The sequence below is a fragment of the Talpa europaea genome (assembly GCF_964194135.1).
Source record: "Talpa europaea genome assembly, chromosome: 11".
NCBI classification, from domain to species: Eukaryota; Metazoa; Chordata; class Mammalia; order Eulipotyphla; family Talpidae; genus Talpa; species Talpa europaea.
Window position 1 is genome coordinate 72,313,656 of NC_140078.1, and position 21,342 is coordinate 72,334,997.

General features: G+C 47.2%; 1 protein-coding gene across 1 annotated transcript in view; it reads right to left on the bottom strand.

Moving 5' to 3' along the window:
• Window positions 1–21,342, bottom strand: part of PTPN23 (protein tyrosine phosphatase non-receptor type 23) — a gene marked incomplete at its 5' end in the record, with an annotated part of 35,280 nt that extends 13,938 nt beyond the window's left edge. Inside the window, 2 exons of the mRNA XM_084246995.1 lie at window positions 8,155–8,229; window positions 21,259–21,342. Of these exons, the coding sequence (XP_084103121.1) occupies window positions 8,155–8,229; window positions 21,259–21,342 (159 nt within the window). The remainder of the gene's footprint in view (window positions 1–8,154; window positions 8,230–21,258) is intronic.

Below are 21,342 nucleotides of genomic sequence, written 5' to 3' on the forward strand. Positions count from 1 at the left end.
CTCCCCTCAGCAGTGTATTTCAGTCGATCTGCCTATTCTGTTCCTTCCTCTGTCTCTGGTGAATCCTCTCACCCCCTGTACCTCTGGCCTGTACCCCAGTTCTTGTATGAACTGCAGTTGAGCGCTGGGTTGAGCGCTGGGTTGCGAAGCTACCTGCAGCCTCTGCAGCGCTGGTTCAATCCCCGGCTGCTCCCCGGCCACCGGAGGAGGGTGCCACATGGCGCGCAGACCTCTCCTGCCGCGCGCTGCTCCCCTCAGCAGTGTACTTCTGTCCTTCTGCCTGCTCTGCTCCCCGCTCTGGCTCTGGTGAATTCTCTCACCCTCCTGCGCTTCTGACTGTACCCAGTGCTTGTATAAATAAATAAAAATAAATCTTTAAAAAAAAAAAAAAACAGGCGGAGTGACTGAAATATACTGCTGAGGGGAGCAACGCGAGTCACAAAAGTCTGCTGTGCCATGTGGGTCACCTCCCTGGCTGGGGATCAAACTCATGCTGCAGTAGCTACAGATTGCTTCATAGTGCTGCATCTTAACCCCTTGAGCCATCAGGGAGGCCCCCTAAAAGAAAACATATTGAAGAAAAGTACCCAAGGCATCCTGGGAGTCTATCCTCACCCTACTGCAGGTTCCAAGGGCCTATCATGCTGGCCCAATCCCCTTATTCCCAGCCTCTGCTCCTGGCAGAGGAAAGCCACTGGGTAGTGATGCAGGGGAGCCAGCAGCACCTCCATCTGGCCTAATGCCCACTCCCCCCAGCCACCTCTGAGCTCCTTCCCAGCCTACCCTTTTAGCCCCTCCACTCCTCTCCCCATCAGTTGTTCAGGCCCTGGACAGAGAAAGCTCTCCGTGGTTCTTCAGTCCACCTCTTCTGTGGAAATTCTCTCTTCATTAACAGACTGAGCCCTCTGGAATGTGTTTCTGGCCTTCCGGGTACCAAGGGATAGTGTGGGGCAGGTTTTCTCTCACCAGCTCTCTCTCAAACCCCTCCAGTCGTGACCTATCTGTCTGCTGAGCTCTTTAGGGCCTGCCTTTCCACACGGCCCACATCCCAGGGCAGTGCTGTGGTGGCAGGTTCTCCCCTCCTAGGCAGGGCTCTCCTTTAGGTGCTCTCCAATGACTTCCAACTAGTAGGTGCTCAGCAAATGGTCATTTCCCCACAATTTTTTATTAGGAAAAATTCTAAACATACAGAAAAATTTAAAGGTACACTCATTACTCATTGAAATACCAGCCACTGAAGAGTCAACAATGACAAAAAGTATCCAAGGGACCCATCAAAGGACCAACATATGCACTGTGGGAGTCCCAAAAGGAGAACAAAGGGGTAGAGAAATCATCTGAATAATGGATCAAAAATTCAAAATTTTATGCAAGACATGAATCTGAACATCCATGGAATTCAATGAACTCCAAGCAGAATGAACTCAAAAAGACCCATACCATGACACATTATAATCAAAACTGTCACAATAAAGAAGAGACAGAGAGACTCTTGAAAGCAGCAAAAAAAAGGAAGCAACTCATCACATAGAGGGGATCCTCAATAAGATTATCAGCACATTTCTCATCAGAAATTTTGGAGACCAGAAGGCAGTGTGTTGATATATTCAAAATGCCAAAAAAAAAAAAAAACCTGTCAGCTGGGCCTCCCTGGTGGCGCAGGGGTTAAAGACAGTGCTATCAAACTATCACCAGCCACTGCAGCATGAGTTTGATTCCCCTGCAGCCAGGGAGCAACTCACATGATGCAGCAGACCCCTCCTGCCTTGCCTGCTGCTCCCCTCAGCAGTGTATCTCTGTAAATCTGCCTGTTCTGCTCCCCACTCTCTCTGGTGAATCCTCTCACCCCTCCCACCACACCTCTGGCTTATATCCCAGTTCTTGTATGCATAAATAAATAAATTAAAAACAACAACAACAACTGTCAACCAAAAATCTTGTATCTGGAAAACATGGGTAGAAATTAAGACATTTTGATATAAACAAAAACCGAGGGCCTCCCTGGTGGCGCAAGGGGTTAAACACTGTACTATGAGGAAATCCGAGGCCTCTGCTGCATGAGTTTGATACCCGGCTGGCCAGGGAGCAACACACATTGCGAAGACCTCTCCTGTCTCACCCACTGCTCCCCTCAGCAGTGTATTTCAGTCGGTCTGCCTGTTCTGTTCCCCACTCTGTGGTGAATCCTCTCACCCACCCCGCATCTCTGGTCTGTGCCCCAGTTCTTGCATGCATAAATAAATAAATCTTAAAAAAAAAAAAAAAAAACAAGGGAATTTGTTACCATTACATATCCCCTACAAGAAATACTAAAGGGAGTTCTGTAGATTGAAAAAAGGACACTTGGTGTAGTGTGAAGCCATATGAAGAAATAAAGATCTCAGTAAAAGTAATACATGGGCAATAATAAAAACTAGTATTACTGTAATGATGGTGTGGGACTCCATTTTGTTTTCTACATTAGAGACTAATACATTAAAAAAAATAAAACTTCAAGTTATACAGTTGTTTATAAAGAATATCTCTAGGGGGCCTCCCCGGTGGCGCAGCGGTTGAGCGCTGGGTTGTGAAGCTGTCCGCAGCCTCTGCAGTGCGGGTTCGATCCCCGGCTGCTCCCCGGCCACCAGAGGAGGGTCCCACATGGCGCGCAGACCTCTCCTGCCGCCTGCTGCTCCCCTCAGCAGTGTACTTCGGTCCTTCTGCCTGTTCTGCATGCTCTGACTCTGGTGAATTCTCTCACCCTCCCGCGCTTCTGACTGTACCCAGTGCTTGTATGAATAAATAAATAAATTAATTAAAAAAAAAAAGAAATAAACTTAAGCAAAAGTCAAAGGCTTATATATGAAAAACTACCAAATGCTCTGAAAGAAATGAAAGACACAAGTAAATAGAGATCTCATATTCATATATTAGAAGGCTTTTTAAGATGGCAAACCTCCCCACAGTGATCTGTTTTCTTTGGATGTTACTGTTTTTATTTTTTTGTTTTTTTTTTAAAGATTTATTTATTTATTTATACAAGCACTGGGTACAGTCAGAAGCACGCGGGAGGGTGAAAGAATTCACCAGAGCCAGAGCAGGGAGCAGAGCAGGCAGAAGGACCGAAGTACACTGCTGAGGAGAGCAGCGGGCAGCAGGAGAGGTCTGCGCGCCATGTGGGACCCTCCTCAGGTGGCTGGGGAGCAGCCGGGGATCGAACCAGCACTGCAGAGGCTGCGAGCAGCTTCGCAACCCAGCGCTCAACCGCTGCGCCAGCAGGGAGGCCCTGGATGTTACTTTTTAGGGAATAAGAGGACTCCATATCAAAATGCCAACAGCATTTTTTGCAGAAATAGAAAAATTCACCCTTAAAGTCATATGGATTCTCGGGCCTCCCCGGTGGCGCAGCGGTTGAGCGCTGGGTTGCGAACCTGCCCGTGGCCTCTGCGGCGCCAGTTCGATCCCCGGCTGCTCCCTGGCCACCAGAGGAGGGTCCCACATGGCGCGCAGACCTCTCCTGCCGCCCGCTGCTCCCCTCAGCAGTGTACTTCAGTCCTTCTGCCTGCTCTGCTCCCCGCTCTGGCTCTGAATTCTCTCACCCTCCCGAGCTTCTGACTGTACCCAGTGCTTGTATAAATAAAACAAACAAATAAATAATGCATGCCTCTAAAAAAAAAAAAAAAAAGTCATATGGATTCTCAAGAGACCTCAATAATCAAAAAAATCTTGAGAAAGAACAAAGTTGGAGACCTCACAATTCCTGCAACTTATGGCAAAGCTAAAATAACCAAAACGGTACAATACTAACACAAATATACACATATTTATGTATATGGGACAGAAAAGAAAGTTCAGAAATAAGCCCTCAAATACTTGGTATTACGGACTGAATTGTGGCCCTCCCATTAACATGTTGAATTTCTAACTCCCAATATCTCAGAATGTAACTGCATTTGAAAATAGAGCCTTAAAGAGACAATTAAATCAAATCAAGGTCATGCGGGTGGACCTTGATACAATATAATCGATGTCCTTATAAGAGGAGATTAGAACATATATGCATGACGAATGACCATGTGAAAACACAGGGAGAAAATGGTTACCCACAAAGCAAAGAGAAAGACCTCAGGAGAAATCAACCCTGCCAGTACCTTGACCTTGGAATTCTAACTTCTAGAACTGTGACAAATTTCTGTTCTTTAAACTACCTAGTCTGTGTAAGTTGTTATGGCAACTGTGGCAAAAACATAGTCAGGGCCTCCCTTGTGCAAGGGGTTAAGACATAGCACTATGAAGATAGCCATAGCCAGTGCAGCACAAGTTAGATCCCCACCAGGGAGGTGACCCACATGGCGCGCAGACCTCTCCTGACTCGCTGCTGCTCCCCTCAGCAGTGTATTTCAGTGGATCTGCCTGTTTTGCTCCCCACTCTGTCTCTGGTGAATCCTCTCACTGCCCCCCCTCCACTCTGCATCTCTGGCCTGCACCCCAGCTCTTGTATACATAAATAAATCTTTAAAAAACAAAACAAAACAGGGCCTCCCTGGTGGCGCAGCGGGTTGAGCACAGCACTGTGAAGCTGTTCGCACCCTCTGCAGTGCAGGTTCAATTCCCAACCGGCCAGGGAGAAACCCACATGGCGAGGCAAACCTCTCCTGTCTCGCCCGCTGCTTCCCTCAGCAGTGTCCTTGGTCCGTCTGCCTGTTCTGTTCCCTGCTCTGTCTCCAATGAATTCTCTCACCCTCCTGCACCTCTGACCTGTACCCCAGTTCTTGTATAAATAAATAAATCTTTAAAAAAAAACCATATAGACAATGATTTTCAGTACGGGTGCCAAAACCACTCAATAGGAGACATATTTTTCAGTAAATGCTTCTGGGAAAATTAAATATTCACATGCAAAAGAATAAGGTTGGACTCTTTTTTTTATTTTATAGAGGCATGTTTATTTATTTATTTGTTTGTTTGTTTGTTTTGTTTACACATGCACTGGGTACAGCCAGAAGCACAGGAGGGTGAGAGCGGGGAGCAGAGCAGGCAGAAGGACCGAAGTACACTGCTGAGGGGAGCAGCGGGCGGCAGGAGAGGCCTGCGCGCCATGTGGGACCCTCCTCCGGTGGCCGGGGAGCAGCCGGGGATCGAACCGGCGCCGCAGAGGCCGCGGGCAGGTTCGCAACCCAGCGCTCAACCGCTGCACCACCGGGGAGGCCCAGGTTGGACTCTTTAAAAAAAAAGAAAAGAAAACAAAGTGGGAAATATTCATGACACTGAACTTGGCCATGATTTCCTGTGGTGACTCCAAAAACACAAGCAACATAAAAATATAGATAAATTGGATTACATCAAAATCTAAACTTTTGAGCATCAAAGGACACAACAGAGTGAAAAGGCAACCCACAGAATAGGAGAAAATATTTGCAAATCTGTGATATAATACATTCTTAATGTACCAATCAATAGGTTCCTGGGCACTGACTTTAAGCTAAATGATGTATAATGAAACCAATTCACAATCAGGTAAAATAAACAAGAGTTAAGTTCCTATGGCATATTTCTGGTCACAAAACATCACCAAACTTCAAAATAAAGACTAAATATTTCTAATTAAACAACAATTTATATTCATTCCTTCATTTCCCAATCTACTTATTCTAGTTCAGATTCATGGGTGGCCAGAGCATATCCTGGCAGCTCAGGACACAAGGTGGGAATCAACCCTGGACAAGACACCCTTCCACTGCAGGGTGTACTGAAACCCATACCCACTCAAACTGGGACAATTTAGACACATCAATGAACCTAACATGTACATCTTTCAGATGCAGAAGGAGACCCACACTGATATGGGGAGCACAAGCAACTGCCACACAGATAGAGGCTCCCACCAGAATACAATTTTTTTCCTCATCAATATTACAACAAAATGAAGTCGAGTTAAACATTATTCACAGACCTGCTGTATCTTTTTTTTTTTTTTATTTTTTATAGAGGCATGCTTTATTTATTTGTTTGCTGGTTTGTTTGTTTTGTTTATACATGCACTGGGTACAGTCAGAAGCGCGGGAGGGTGAGAGAATCCACCAGAGCCAGAGCGGGGAGCAGAGCAGGCAGAAGGACCGAAGTACACTGCTGAGGGGAGCAGCGGGCGGCAGGAGAGGTCTGCGCGCCATGTGGGACCCTCCTCTGGTGGCCGGGGAGCAGCCGAGGATCGAACCGGCGCCGCAGAGGCCGCGGGCAGCTTCGCAACCCAGCGCTCAACCGCTGCGCCACCGGGGAGGCCCGACCTGCTGTATCTGATACAAGGTTAATACTCAGTTAATATGTAGACAATTCTTAAACAATTGAAAAATGGGCAAATGATTTGACGAGACATCTATGCAAAGAAGATACACAATGACCAATATGTATGGGAAGATACTCAACAACACTGATCATTAGGGAAATGCAAATCAAAACTATAATGAAACCACCTCACACCCATTAGGATGGCTACTATAAATAAAATAAATGTTGACAGGATGTGAGAAATTGGAGTCCTTGTGCATTATTGGTGGAAAAGTAAAATAGTACAGTTGTACTTGGAAACAATATGGTAGCTCCTCAAAAAAACCTAAAAATAGAATTACCATATTCAAGACCTCCGTGGTGACACAAGGGGTTAAGCACCACACTATGAAGCAATCTACAGCCTCTGCAGCACGAGTTCAATCCCTGGCCAGCCAGAGAGCAACCTACTTGGCAAAGCATACCTCTTCTGTCTTGCCCGCTGCTCCCCTCAGCAGTGTGTTTTGGACAGTCTGCCTGTTCTGTTCCCCACTCTGTCTCTGGTGAGTCCTCTCACCCCCTCCCCGCCGCATCTCTGGCCTGTACCCCAGCTCTTGTAAGCATAAATAAATAAATCTTTAAAAAAAAAAAAGAATTACCATATTGAACAGCAATTCCATTTCTGGGTACATACTCAAAAGAATTAAAAGAAAGATCTCAAACCCAGAGATATTTGAACACCCATAGGTATTACATGTACCCATAGTGGCACTACACACAATAGCCAAAAGGTAGAGGCAACCCAAGTGTTCACCAATGGATAAACAAAATATGTTAGATACATAAAATGAACTAGTGACCATTTAGTTCTGAATAACTGACATAGAAAATGTAGCCTGGGGGGAAACAAAAGGAAATCTGACTCATACTAAAATATGGATGAACCTTGATAACATATGCCAAGTGAAATAAGTCAATCATAAAAAGTCTTTATGGGGGCCTCCCTGGTGGCACAAGGGGTTAAGACACAACCTATGAAGCTCACTGCAGCACAAGTTTGATCCCTGGCCAGGGAGCTACCCACATGGCACAGCAGACCTCTCCTGACTCGCCCCACTGCTCCCTTCAGCAGTGTATTTCAGTCGATCTTCCTGTTCTGTTCCCCACTCTGTCTGCGGTGAATCCTCTCACCCCCCCACACCTCTGGCCTGTACCCCAATTCTTGTATATATAAATAAATACATCTTTTAAAAGAAATACCGCTACATGTTCACTGAAACAAAAATATATCACAATATGGGCCTCCCCGGTGGCGCAGCAGTTGAGCGCTGGGTTGCGAAGATGCCCGGAGCCTCTCCAGCACCGGTTCGATCCCCAGCTGCTCCCCGGCCACCGCAGGAGGGTCCCACATGGCGCGCAGACCCCTCCTGCCGCCCACTACTCCCCTCAGCAGTGTACTTTGGTCCTTCTGCCTGCTCTGTCCCCGTTCTGGCTCTGGTGAGTTCTCTCACCCTCCTGCACTTCTGACTGTACCCAGTGCTTGCATAAACAAACAAACAAATAAATAAATCTTAAAATATATATATATATATATATATCACAATATGCTAAGTGGAAAAAGGAGAATATAAAGCAGTATAGATGGTGTATAATGCTACTGTAGTTTTATGCAGTGTATTATGCACTGTGAAAAGGATTTTTCTTTTTTTTTTTAAATTACAGCGAAAAGAATTTTTAAGACTAGATTTTTCCATTTGATGGGGAGGGCTATTTAGTATTTTCAAAATTTTCTGCCACTAATTTTGCTACTTTCACAGAGGGAAAATACTAAATTAAAATAAGAACACAGTTGCAGGTGATATCTACCAAACCTATCAGGTTCAAACCTACATAAAAATACTATCCTCCTACCTGCCTGAGCAGCTCCAGTTTCTTCAGTTCTTCATTGTAGGCTTCTGGGTTCTCTCCATAATTCTTCAGGACAAACTAGAGAGAAAGAAAAGAACATAAACCAGGGAGAAAGAAGACTCCTGGGCTCCCAGGCTTGCCCTCTGAGTCCTCGGCAATTACCAGTCAAAATCAGGATGGAGTCCAGACCCACAACAAGCAGCTCATTCCCTGGACAACCAGGAAACTTTGCCTCAAAAAATAGTACAGCACCAAGATACTGACCACATGGGCCTCCTCCTTTGAGCAAAACTGAAAATAAGAATGGACAATGCTACATGAACCCCAGCCATCTTCATCATGCTACAAAGTCCAAGATTCAGTTAGCTAAGGAAGCCAGGAATTTAGCTGGTTGAAATGGGATCCTACTGGGGCCACCCTGGTGGTGCAAGGGGTTAAGATGCAGCACTATGAAGCTATCTGCAGCCACTGCAGCAAGAGTTCAATCCCTGGCCAGGGAGGTGACCCACATGGTGCAAGCAGACCTTTCTTGACTCGCCCGCTGCTCCCCTCAGCAGTGTATTTCAATAAATACTGTTCTTCTCCCCATTCTGTCTCTGGCAAATCCTTTCAACCCCCACACCTCTGGCCTGTACCCCAGTTCTTGCATGCATAAATAAATCCAAAAAAAAAAAAAAAAGAAAAGAAATGGGATCCTACTGAGGATTCTACAAGGGTCACAAACTTAAGCATCCCTCAAGAATTAAACCCGGGGCCTCCATGGTGGTGCAGGGAGTGAAGTCCCAGCACTATCAAGCTATTGCCAGCCACTGAGGTATGAGTTTGATCCCTGGCCAGGAAGCTAACCCACATGGTGCAGCAAACCTCTCCTGTTTTGCCTGCTGCTCCCCTCAGCAGTCTCTCTCAGTAAGTCCACCTGTTCTGCTGCCCACACCAGTGAATCCTCTCACCCCCTGCATCTCTGGCCTAGACCCCAGTTCTTATACACATAATATGTAAATCTTTAAAAAAAAAAAAGAATTAAACCCTCCTGTATTTGGAGGTCACAACCACAGCCCTGACCCATAAGCAAATGTAGAAAAGATGCACTAAAAGAGTGAGAGTACAAAGCCTTCCTCAGTAGTCCACCCTCCTGATTGGGAAAGGGTACCACAGAAGTAGGTGGCCTGGAATGAGTTACCTGTGATAAAAGGAATGTGGATTTGTGACAGGAATGACCCAGAGATGCAGAGGGGAAGTCATGAGGAGACTGCCATGCCTACCCACAACATTATTCACTAACTCAAGAGCTGACTGTCTAGGGCAGTGAGCACACTCACCAGCCTAAAGACACAAACAACCCTTGTTCACTTAAGATCAAAAACTAAGGCAGCTGGACCTACCCCTCCTGCAGTGTCTACTGCCTGGTGTCTGGGTTAGCAATCTGACAAGTCAGAGTCACTCACTACACAAACACTAAGGGTACTGATGCCCAACTCACAAGGCTCCTTATGAATCTGACCAAGGTTATAAAGCAGAAAAGGAAGGAGGCTGTAAAAGGTGAGATGACGTGACCTGCTCTGTCCAGAAACATTCTCACATCAAGTCTGTGGCCTACCAACCTTTCCTGGGGCCCTTCCCAGACTCTATGACATGTGGCTAAGGAACTGGCCGCATGGTGACCTGAAGGCCGTGTGACAGCATCTACATGCCCTGGTAGGGAAAGGGAGAGGAGGAACAAGCACAGGCAGGATACTTATGAGCTTTTCACAGCACTATCAGGCCCCTTTCCCGAACCTGGACCTGGACCCTGTTGGTTTTAGCTCCTAAGAGTCCCGTGTGTCCATGAGCGCTCCTCTACCCCTCTTCCCCCAACATCTCTGGTCAGAACAACCCACCCTTTCAAATCCAACCGTTACCTAGTAGTCAGAATTGTCTTTCTAACATAACTATGATGCTACTTCTTTTTCTAAAAAAAAAAAAGATTTATTTTTATGCATACAAGAGCTGGGGTACAGGCCAGAGGTGCGGGGGCAGGGGGACGGTGAGAGGATTCAACAGAGACAGAGTGGGGAACAGAACAGGCAGATTGACTGAAATACACTGCTGAGGGGAGCAGCGGGTGAGTCAGGAGAGGTCTGTTGCGACACGTGGGTTGTTCCCTGGCTGAGAATCAAACTTGTGCTGCAGTGGCTGTGGTTAGCTTTATAGGTTGCGTCTTAACCTCTTGCAGCACCAGGAAGACCCTATGATGCTACTTCTAACCTTAAATCCTGAAACACACACACACACACACACACACACACAGAGGAAAGTGAGCCAAAGCAAGTTTTTAGGATAGTGAATTATGAGAAATTAATTATAATTTACAAAGAAAAATAACCTAAAATCTATAAAATTGCGGCCCACAGTGATTCCCCCAAGGTCTCCGGGCCCAAATCTAACCTCCAGAGTTTATGGTTCGACACAACCTGCTCTCAAAAGCCTTCAAGGATTTCCCCGGGCACCTCCCAGGGACACCAGTAAACAGCGCTTGGGAATTACTGACTCTCATGTCTCAATGTTTGCTCACATGTTGTCCCCACCTTCTCTACCAAGAGTCAGTTGAAATGTCACTTCCCTCAGTTGAAATGCCACTGCTTTCCCACATTCTGAACATTGCTCCAGCAAACTATGTGGCTCACAGAAGGTCATGCTAGTAACACTACTCTCCAGACAAGGAATGCATCAGGAGTGGCAAGGACCTTATTAAATGTGTTGAATAATCAGCAAATGGATGCCTTTACAAGAAATACAGAGAACAGATGAACGAATTATATAATACTTAAAGGAGACACTCAGAAAAACAGAAGACAGGACATTTTACTCAACAATTCATTCAGTCTCTCTGAAAAATTAGAGGGTAGAGGCAGGAGACGATTACAAATTCAAAGAGAATAAAGGGAAAAAAATAAAATTGAGTAGGGCCTCCCTGGTGGCCTCCCTCAGCACTATGAAGCTATCAGCAGCACAAGTTCGATCCCCTGCCAGGAAGATAACAATATGACAGAAAGTTGAAACCAAGAATTATTCAACTATGAACAAACATAAAAATTTGCCAATAATTTTAGGAGGTTCAGAGATACTCTGAAGGACATTTATGAGCTCCTGGTTAACAATCCTCTCTTTGATCTAGTCAAACCCTCTCCTATACATTCCCCACACATTTTATATTTATGTAAATAAGCTCTGTATGTATATAAATATAAAACGTGTCCTGAGCTATAAAGTGAAACTTGATTATAGGTCTCCCTGGTGGCACAGGGGTTAACGTCTCAGTGCTATCAAGCTATCGCCAGCCCCTACAGCACTAGTTCCATCCCTGGCCAGGGAGCTAACCCACACAGTGCAGGAGACCTCTCCTGTCTCCCCCACTGCTCCCCTCAGCAGTGTATTTCAGAAGATCCACCTGTTTTGCTCCCCACTCTGTCTCTGGCGTATCCTTTCAGCTCCTGCACCTCTGGCCTACACCCCAGTTCTTGTATGCATAAATAAATAAAAACAAATCTTTATAAAAAAAAGTGAAACTTGATTATGATTAATGCTCTTTTATTTTTTTTAAAGATTTATTTATGTATACAAGAACTGGGGCATAAAAGGTGCGGGAGCTGAGATGATTCACCAGAGAGAGCGGGGAACAGAACAGGCGGATCTACTGAAATACACTCCTGAGGGGAGCAGCAGGCAAGCAGAGAGGTCTGCTGCACATTGTGGGTTGCTCCCTAGCAGGCAGGCCGGGGATGGGGCCGGGGATCTAACTCGGTGCTGCAGTGGCTGGTGACAGCTTGATATGCTGTCTTTAATCCCTGTGCCACCAGGGAGGCCCCTGATTAATGCCCTTTTTTTTTTTTTTTTTTTTTTTAAATAGAGGCATGTTTTTATTTATTTATTTGTTTGTTCGTTCGTTTTTGTTTATACATGCACTGGGTACAGTCAGAAGCACGGGAGGGTGAGAGAATTCACCAGAGCCAGAGCGGGGAGCAGAGCAGGCAGAAGGACTGAAGTACACTGCTGAGGGGAGCAGCGGGCGGCAGGAGAGGTCTGCGCGCCATGTGGGACCCTCCTCTGGTGGCCGGGGAGCAGCCGGGGATCGAACCGGCGCCGCAGAGGTCGCCGGCAGCTTTGCAACCCAGCGCTCAACCGCTGCGCCACCGGGGAGGCCCCTGATTAATGCCCTTTTAATAAGCAGTTTTAGCTTGCTCCTGCCACCCTTATGCTAGAGAAAAAGAATAAAAGTGGAGCTTAGCGGGTCCATGGAATAGAAACAAAGAATTAGAGGGATATCTGAGAGTCTAGAAACAAGGCTTCACCTGATGTGGATAAAAACATCTCTTCCTAGGGCCTTCCTGGTGGCCCAGTGGTTGAGCGCTGGGCTGCTAAGCTGCCCGCAGCCTCTGCAGCGCCGGTTCAATCCCCGGCTGCCGGGCGAGGGTCCTACATGGCGCGCAGACCTCTCCTGCCGCCCGCTGCTCCCCTCAGCAGTGTCCTCCATCTGTCTGCCTGTTCTGCTCCCCGCTCTGGCTCTGGTGAATTCTCTCACCATCCCGCGCTTCTGACTACCCAGTGCTTGTATGAATAAATATTTAAAACAAGTAAACAAAAAAAACCTCTTCCTGCTATTCACACACTGGTGAAGGGGTGAGAGATGCTGCTTCCACCCCTAGCAGTGACCTTCTACTCATGTCTCATTTCTCCAACATCAGCACCAGCAAACACTGACTTCCTGTAACAAGCCAGGCACTATGTTGAGTGTCTAATAAGTCATTCAATTCTTATAAGAACACAAAGAGGCATATACTACATCATTACATTTTAAAGATGAGGAAACTGGGGCAAAGAGGCTGGGGCATTTGTCCAAGTCACAGCACTAGTAACTGACAGGGCAGTAACTGAAACCCAGGCATTCAGGCTCCAGAACCCATGTTCTCAACCACACATTAGACCAATCTGTTTCTAAATTTTAAAATATGGTTCTCACATATAACTAAAAAAAAAAAAAGGGGGGGGGGAAGAAAACAAATTCCCAGCCACAGAGTGAAATCAGCAGAGCAGCCAGGATATTTTTTTTTTAATTCTAACAAAATCCTCTATAACTGCTGATCACTCCTCCACTGAACAGTTGAAAGAAGTTCTAGAGTAAGGGAAAGAGACTATCTCACATCTCTTATATGGGCTAGAACTCTGCAGAGCTCAGAACAGAGTCTGGCCAGGATTTGAAGTTCATGACACTACCTGAGAAGGCAGGCCCAGCAGTGGGTAGAGCTGCATGCTGGCATCACAAGATGACACTGGAAGGCACTGATAGGACCACAGGTGGGTGGAGGGTAGGAGTACCAAGATCTTCCAGAGTCCAGTCAGGCTTTGAAGGAGTTGGGGATTCCTTTCCAAGGGAACAATGAGACCTATCCAGGCCTGACTCCAGTCCCAGTCAGGCCCGTGGAAGAGCTGGACGCCCCAATGTGGCCGGGGTACTGGGCAAGGGGCCCCAGCACACCTTGTGCAGTCTAAGCCACCAGCCAAGGAGGGGAGGACCCTCTCCAGTTAGGTCAGTGCAAGGCACCCATAATTCAGGCACCCCTGCCGCAGACCCTCAGAAGATGAGAGGGACAAATCAAAGTCCCAGACAGTCCTCGCAAGCCTGTGGAGGACCTAAGCAGAGCAAGGTCGGAACCGTGAGAGGAAAGAACATGAGACAAGCTGGTGTGACAACCTATCACATGAGCTCTACCGAGAGTATCTCCAGAGGCTGGGCAACCAAACCTCTGGTCCGGACAGGAGTGTGATGTGAGTGAAGCGTCCTCCTTTTCCAACTTGGGGAGGAAAACACCAGAGCTGTGACTGGGGACCCAGGGCAGGACTGGAAACCACGAAAGGAAATGAGAGGAGCTCAACCGATCACCTGCTAGAGTCTGTGCCCACCAGGGAACTTCACCACTGACACTGGCTGGAAGTTGGGTTCCCAACATCAGAATTATGACTCAGAAACAGCATCATGTGACAGTCATTGGAATGGTTGTGATGACTCAATCAGTGTGAATGAGGAGGCGTGGAACCCAGAGACCACACTGGTCTGGACAACATGGGACAGTCTCCTATATCATAGGAAGTTCCAAAATCAGGGACTCCTGAGAACCACTCCACACACCTGCCCTACAGGAGGTTCCTAAAGAGCTCTGCCTCGCTACCTGCCTCACACTTGCGCATGGGAATCTGAGCAGCCTGGTCTGCTGTGAGCTAGGAGTGCAGGTGCTCAGCCAGGAAAAGAACAAAGTTCAAGAAAAAAGATGAGGCCTATGGGCCAACCATTGATCTACCAGAGCTTGCAGTGAGGGAGGAGTTGAAGGGGTGGGAACGGGGGAGGGAGACATAGGGGAGTGGTGGGGTGGGAGGGCCACGCCTAAGGGAAACAGTAACTATACAAGACGACCCACGATGTAAGAAAATAAAAATCTTTTAAAAAACAAAACAGTAAGATCTATGGACAGGTCTGTATTTTTTGACAGTATGTACAGGGATCAGAGCCACTGGAAGAAAAAAAAGGAAGTAGCTAACAAATGAAAAAACAGTAAAAGAGAATGGAAAGGCAATTCCCAGAGAGAAATGCCGAGACAGTAGGGTTGCTGGGAGATCTGGGCTTGGTTTTTTCATCTGTAAAGTGGTGTTAATATCTGCTATCTCTAACTCCCAGAGGTGTTAGAAGGATTTGAGCTATTTCCTGAACAGGGAAAGAGGGTGATGGGCTTGAAACACGGTCTACAATAAACAAGGGCTGTACTAAGGGACCACACACATTCACTCTTAATTCTTAGACGCTTATGAGGTATGTTGTTAGGTCCATATTAAAGGTGAGATACGTGCAGACTAGATTAGAGGTGATTGTTTACAGCAGCTTAAGGTCACGCTGCTATTAAGTGGAAGAAGTGGAACCTACACCAAGTTCTGTCTGATTCGTGTTTTCTATGCTATATGCTCTTTTACGGAACAAGGAACGCCACAGAACTGTGCAGGTAGGATCCTACCACCATTCTACAGATCAGAAAAATGCAAACCAGAGACAAACAAGGGCAATGCTAAACTCCAAGTCAGATTTACTTTTGTGTCACTTTCTCTTCTACTAGAATCTTCTCATTCTTTTGCGTATGTCCACCCTCCCCCCTCTTGGAGGGGTGTCAAGCTTTTGCTCTTAATTTGATATAGCATCTTGGAATTTCATGGCAGTAATTAAAGCTGTACAACAAGGAGAAAAGCAATACAAGGCATCACATCTGCATTACTTTGTTCACTGTATACCCTAACATATTCTATTTGTTTTCTCCATTTGCAGCTGCAGTGTTGACTCAAATACAGGTAATTGCTTGGGCTATGCCACACAAACACACATAAAATTGAGTCCCACATGTAGTATTAATATTACATATACTCTGCTATAGATTTCAAGTGAGATTAATTTTATTCAGAGAAAGGATTGTTACTGCCAACGAAAAGTCATCAGCCCCTCCGTGTCAACAAGCCTAAAACAAAATTATAGGGCAAGATCAGACCTTCATCCTCATCTAGTCTAACCCTATCTAACACTCAAACACTCTAACCCTATCTATCTCTCCCACATCTCTTCCAAATAGCCCCTCAACCTGTCTGAACAACACCAGTTGTGCTAGTGCATTCAACCAACACTTGTTTAGCCCTTTCTCCATATAAACATATTATTACTTTCTAAGTAAAGGAAAGAATCTGGTGTGAAATTGATACAGGTTTTCGGTACAAGAGATTAAAATGAGAAAAAAATTGAACTAAACAATCCAGGTCATCTGTACCTGGAGCCATTCTACTGTAAAAAACAAATGGGCAGGCAGAAAAGCTTGATGACTCCAAATCTGTAAGAGATTACCACCACAGGTAAACAACAATGTCCTGTGCTCCTCACTTCTGAGGACACAAGGCACTTTTAAGCCTCCGGACAAGTTTTTCAAAAGAATCCGCTGTCTCTCTCACAGAAATTTGGAAGGGGGACATAGGGTAAGTAAAGTATCAGGCTTTTCTGCCCTCCCGCCATTAGGATTGATGATGGAACCCTGTGGTCCTGAATGCAAGCCTAATGGTGGGCACCTGGAGTAGGGTCTGGGCCTACGTAGATGGATATATCTGGGCTAAAGCGGGGCTTATAAGGGCAGCATCATGGGGACGCCAGCAGAGCAAAAGAACGAAAGACCAGACCAGAGGAATGAAAGAGAACAAGGCCACGAGAGAACGCCGGAGAGCCCAAAAAGAGTGAAGATTTGCTGGGGGCTGGGAGCTGGGAGCCTGCCAGCCTCCCGGCCCCCCAGCATTCCTGCCTGCTGTGTACCTGTACCTGGTAAATCCCAATAAAAGCCTGCAAGAGCCACTGAAGGCTCCAGGACTCTCCTCCTTACCCCATCTGCCCGGGTCATAGAGATCCTGCACTGTGACTTTCCTGCCGCTACAGGAGGAAAATTCCACAAACCTGAAAAACCAGGGACTACTTAGACATGAATAAAATGAACAGTAGGAAGAGGCCACATGAGTGTGCACTGTGGTACAGGTCACCCGAATAAGAGGAGCATAGGGCCTGCCTGAATTTGGAGGAAGGTGGTACAAGTGCCGTGCAACTGAGGGCCCTGAGATGTGGTTCAACCTGGATGATGAACAGAAGGAAAGGAATTCTAGTATGGGCGGAACAAGTACAATGACCAGACCAGACGTGGAAGGAAAAGCAGGTGAAAGTTCCTGTAGAAGACTGTGTATGTGTGTGCACGCGCACAAAGTTAGAGAGGTGAGCTAAAGTGATGGCAGGCCTTATATAGCAAGCAGTTTCTCTGGAGGAATCAGATGGGGAAATGGAGATTTACAGAGTACAATCCAGCCAGAATGGGAGGAGAGGCCAAGAAGTCACTTGGGTGACAGGGTGGCTTCCATACAGTACATATGCCCCTGAGAATGGGTTACGATGTGATTCACTAGAAGATAAACTCCACGAAGGCAGGGATTTTCGTCATCACATAAAGCCCTGATTTCCCAGAAAAGGGTCTCAGTAATTATTTGTTCAATGAATTAATCAGGGTTGGATGCAATAACTCAGTTAAAGTGAGCTTAACTTGAGCTCAAGTGCAGCTGCTTAAAGGGCAGGTGTTGGAGATGGGAAGAGAAAAGAACTTTAAAAACAAACACTTGTGACCAAATCACATTCTGACGGAGAGCACAAGAATCATTCTGGGCTCAAAAGCACAGATAAGATGATACAAGGCAAGCAGCCATTGCTCCACTATGAATTACGTGATTTGAGGTATCCTAAAGTTTGACACAGCAGTTCAAAAGAAACTTGCTGTTCTCCTGGCTTTTATTTGACAGTATTCCAATTGAAGGCATGTTCATCAGGGGTGTAGAGGCAGAATGGGCACAGTGCAGGTTTTCTATGACCCGAGCAGACGGGTGAAGGAGTCCTGGAGCCCTCGGTGGCTTTTTCAGGGTTTTATTGGGTTACCAGGTACATGGCAGGTAGGAGTGCTGGGGGCTGGGAAGCTGGCAGGCCTCCCAGCCCCCAGCAAGTCTTCTCTCTTTCTGGGCTCTCTGGCATTCTCCTGTGGCCTCTGCTTCTCTGCTGGTGATCTCGTCTGTTGCTCTCTCTCTGCTACTTTGCTCTGCTCTGCTGGCGTCCCTGTGACGCCGCCCTTATAAGCCCAGCCTTAGCCCAGGTGTATCCCACCAACGTATGCGCACACCCTACTCCAGGTGCCTGCCATCAGGCATGCATTCAGGACCACAGGGATCCATCATCAATGCTAATGGCGAGAGGGCAGAAAAGCCTGACAATTATTTACCCTACAAGGGGTGAAACCAATACCAACCATTATGAATATTTTTCAAAAGCCTGTCACTCACAAAGAAACCCTTTACCTAGAAATCTAGAGAGCTCCTATTCATTTCTCAGCATCTTGGTAAGCCTTCCCTGATGGTCCTTCTTAGGCTGGTACATCTGTACCCTGTACATACTTCTACTTTTATACTGTCATTGTCTAATTTTTAAATTTCCTCTTGTAGATTATGAATTGGGGGAGGAGAGGGGATGGTTTTCTCTCTTATTCATTTGTATTAACAAACTCAGCATAGGTGCTCAACAGACTGACCTCAACTGAATTTTTACCTCATTATCCTAAATTAAATCCTATCCCTCAGCTCCTACAGATTGCTAAAGCTCAGAGTAAAAGTAGACAGAAAAGGACAAGGATACCAGAGACAGAAGACAAATCAGGGGTTCTAGAGCTGGGGAGAGAAGTCCAGGTCAGGAAGAATTCCCAGGCTGAGTGGCTTCTGCAGAAACTCCTCTTTCCCTGCAGGAAAAGTTATAAGGCACTCTAAGGTAGTTGGCCATTTCTAAGCCCAGCCTACCCATACTGCTATTTCTTTTCAGTGGGTTCAAGCAAATACATGCCACATTTTATTTATTTATTTTTTTTAAGTTTTTTTTTTTTTTTAAGATTTATTTATTTATGTATTTATACAAGCACTGGGTACAGTCAGAAGCGCGGGAGGGTGAGAGAATTCACCAGAGCCAGAGCGGGGAGCAGAGCAGGCAGAAGGACCGAAGTACACTGCTGAGGGGAGCAGCGGGCGGCAGGAGAGGTCTGCGCGCCATGTGGGACCCTCCTCCGGTGACCGGGGAGCAGCCGGGGATCGAACCGGCACTGCAGAGGCTGCGGGCAGCTTCGCAACCCAGCGCTCAACCGCTGCGCCACTGAGGAGGCCCCGCCACATTTTTTTTAAAGATTTATTTTATTTATTTATGCATATAAGAGCTGGAGTGTAGGCCAGAGGGGTGAGGGGGAGGGTTGAGAAGATTCACCAGAGACAGAGTGGGGAGCAGAACAGATATGCCACAATCTTGACCTATCAAATGGTAATATCTTTTCCAATCCCAAAGAGGAAGAAAAAAAAAAAAAAAAACCCATGATATCCAGGAAATGAATTGTTTCATTATCTAATACTACCTAAGGACAAATGGATAATGGGCAACTCCTCTCATGGAGATCCAGAAGCTTCCAGGGACGTTATTGCTCACATAATATCTTGCTGGTTACTCATTAAGTGATTAGAATACCAAAAGGTAAATTCAGGGCCTCCCTGGTGGCACAAGGGGTTAAGATGCAACCTATAAAGCTGTCCACAACCACTGCAGCACGAGTTCGATCCCTCAGCCAGGGAGCTACCCACATGGTGCAACAGACCTCTCAGCTGCTCCTCTTGTTATAGGACAGGAAGAGGGGTAGCCCAAGCCCCGCAAACCTGCCTATTCTACATGGGTTCTGCCATCCGCCGCATCAACACAAAACATAGGAGACTTTAATGGGAAGGAACTTTAATAAAACTAGATAACAATACAGGTAAGGCGAAGAGTCTAGTTTCTAAATGAAGCATCCAGAGTTACCCGTCCCCTCGTGGGTAAAAGTCCATCCAAATGGGATTGGCCCAGAACAAGGCCCCAAAGCCTGCCACAAGTCTAAAGCATCTTCCAGTGGGGACCCACAGAAAAGGGTCACAAACAACTGGACAAGCCCGGAAAGAAAAGAGCAACATCAACATCAAGATAAAAGCTGCCATGGTCACCTCCCCACGGGTCTCACCCACATCTGTGTCACCCAGTCCACGACCAAAAGACAAGTGCAGTTTCTTCACATGTCTCTAGGCTCCATGCGCCTCCTCCAGGTCTCCTGGCTCCATCCTGCTTCCTTCCTCAGTCTTTTCTTCAGCTTCTCCTCTTCCTGCTCAGCTCCACCCTCCCTTGGGTGGGGCAGGGAACCTCCCCCTTTCCTGGGGACCACCCTGTTACAATCTCAGCAGTGTATTTCAGTCAATCTGCCTGTTCTGTTTGCCACTCTGTCGCTGGTGAATCCTCTGACCCCCACACCTCTGGCCTGTACCCCAGTTCATGTATGCAGAAATAAATCTTAAAAAAATAAAAAAAAATAAAAATGAGGGAAAAATAAGGCCTGAAAGGATTAAATGATGGACTGAAAGGAATACAAATTAAGACAGCTACACTGTGAAAAGGGAAAAGGAGAGCAAGTCTTGGGAACTTCCAAATCCATTTTTTTCCTCCTACTTCTTTTCTCTAGAACCCTGCTGAGTGATGCACCACTTCTTTGGCAACTACTGTGCAAAAACCACAGGGATGCCAAGCTGGAACAGCCTCCTGATTGTTCCTTTCCACTTCTCTCTGACCCTCAATGTTAAGAGGTGGGCCTTCCCAACGCAGCAGGTGTCCCACAGGGCGCCTAAGGCCAATCAACACACCTGGTCCCTTTTTGTATCAACCAGACCTGATTTCCCTCCAGAGATCCCTCGCCTCAGTCAACTCCAAATCTGCCTCTGTCCACAGACCAGAACTTGAAGATTCGCAATGATTGGCAAGGTCTCTCTCTCCGGAAGCCACAGCACTCTTCATCCTTATGAAAAGTAGGAGCCCATCCAGAAGTGACACGGAACTTTATCTTTTGGTCTAAAGGCGCTCCCGAATAGGATTCTTCTGAGGAGACCGCACAGACTTGCACCAAGTGTGGGAGAGACCCCTTGTCGCAGAGGCCAGACAATTCCTGAGTCACCGGGGCTCCCGTCTTAAAACACATCCCGAACCGTCTGTCCCAGTCGGGTCGTGGGCTGACAGCGCGCCGAGGGCCCGGCACCGCGCCTCAAGCGAGGGTCAGGGCCGCCCCACGCTCCCGACGGGGCGGTCCCGGCGCCGAGGGGGGCCGGGGTAGAGCTGGGTCCCGCGCGTCCCACTGAGGAAGTGTGGTGCGGCGGTGGGAACTGGGCATGGCCCGCGGCAGAGGTCGGGAAGTGGGTTCGGCCCAGACTGGGGGTGCTAGCCGCGGTGCGTGAGGAGAGAGAGGATGGTCTGCGGGCGCGTGGGGGGCGGGGGGGCGAGAAGCAGGCGAAGGGAAGCCGACGGAGGCCCCTCCCGGCCTCACCAGACCCTGCGACAGGGCCTGAGGGGGTGATGGACGCGCAGGGGGCGTCACGCGCCGGCAGACGACGGAGAGACGCGGAAGGACATGCGCGGCTAGAAGGCGCACTCACCTTCTTCACCGCCGGCTGGAAGTGGAAGTCGCCGGCCTCCTTCAGGTCCAGCCAGATCATGGGCATGCGGGGCACGGCCTCCAT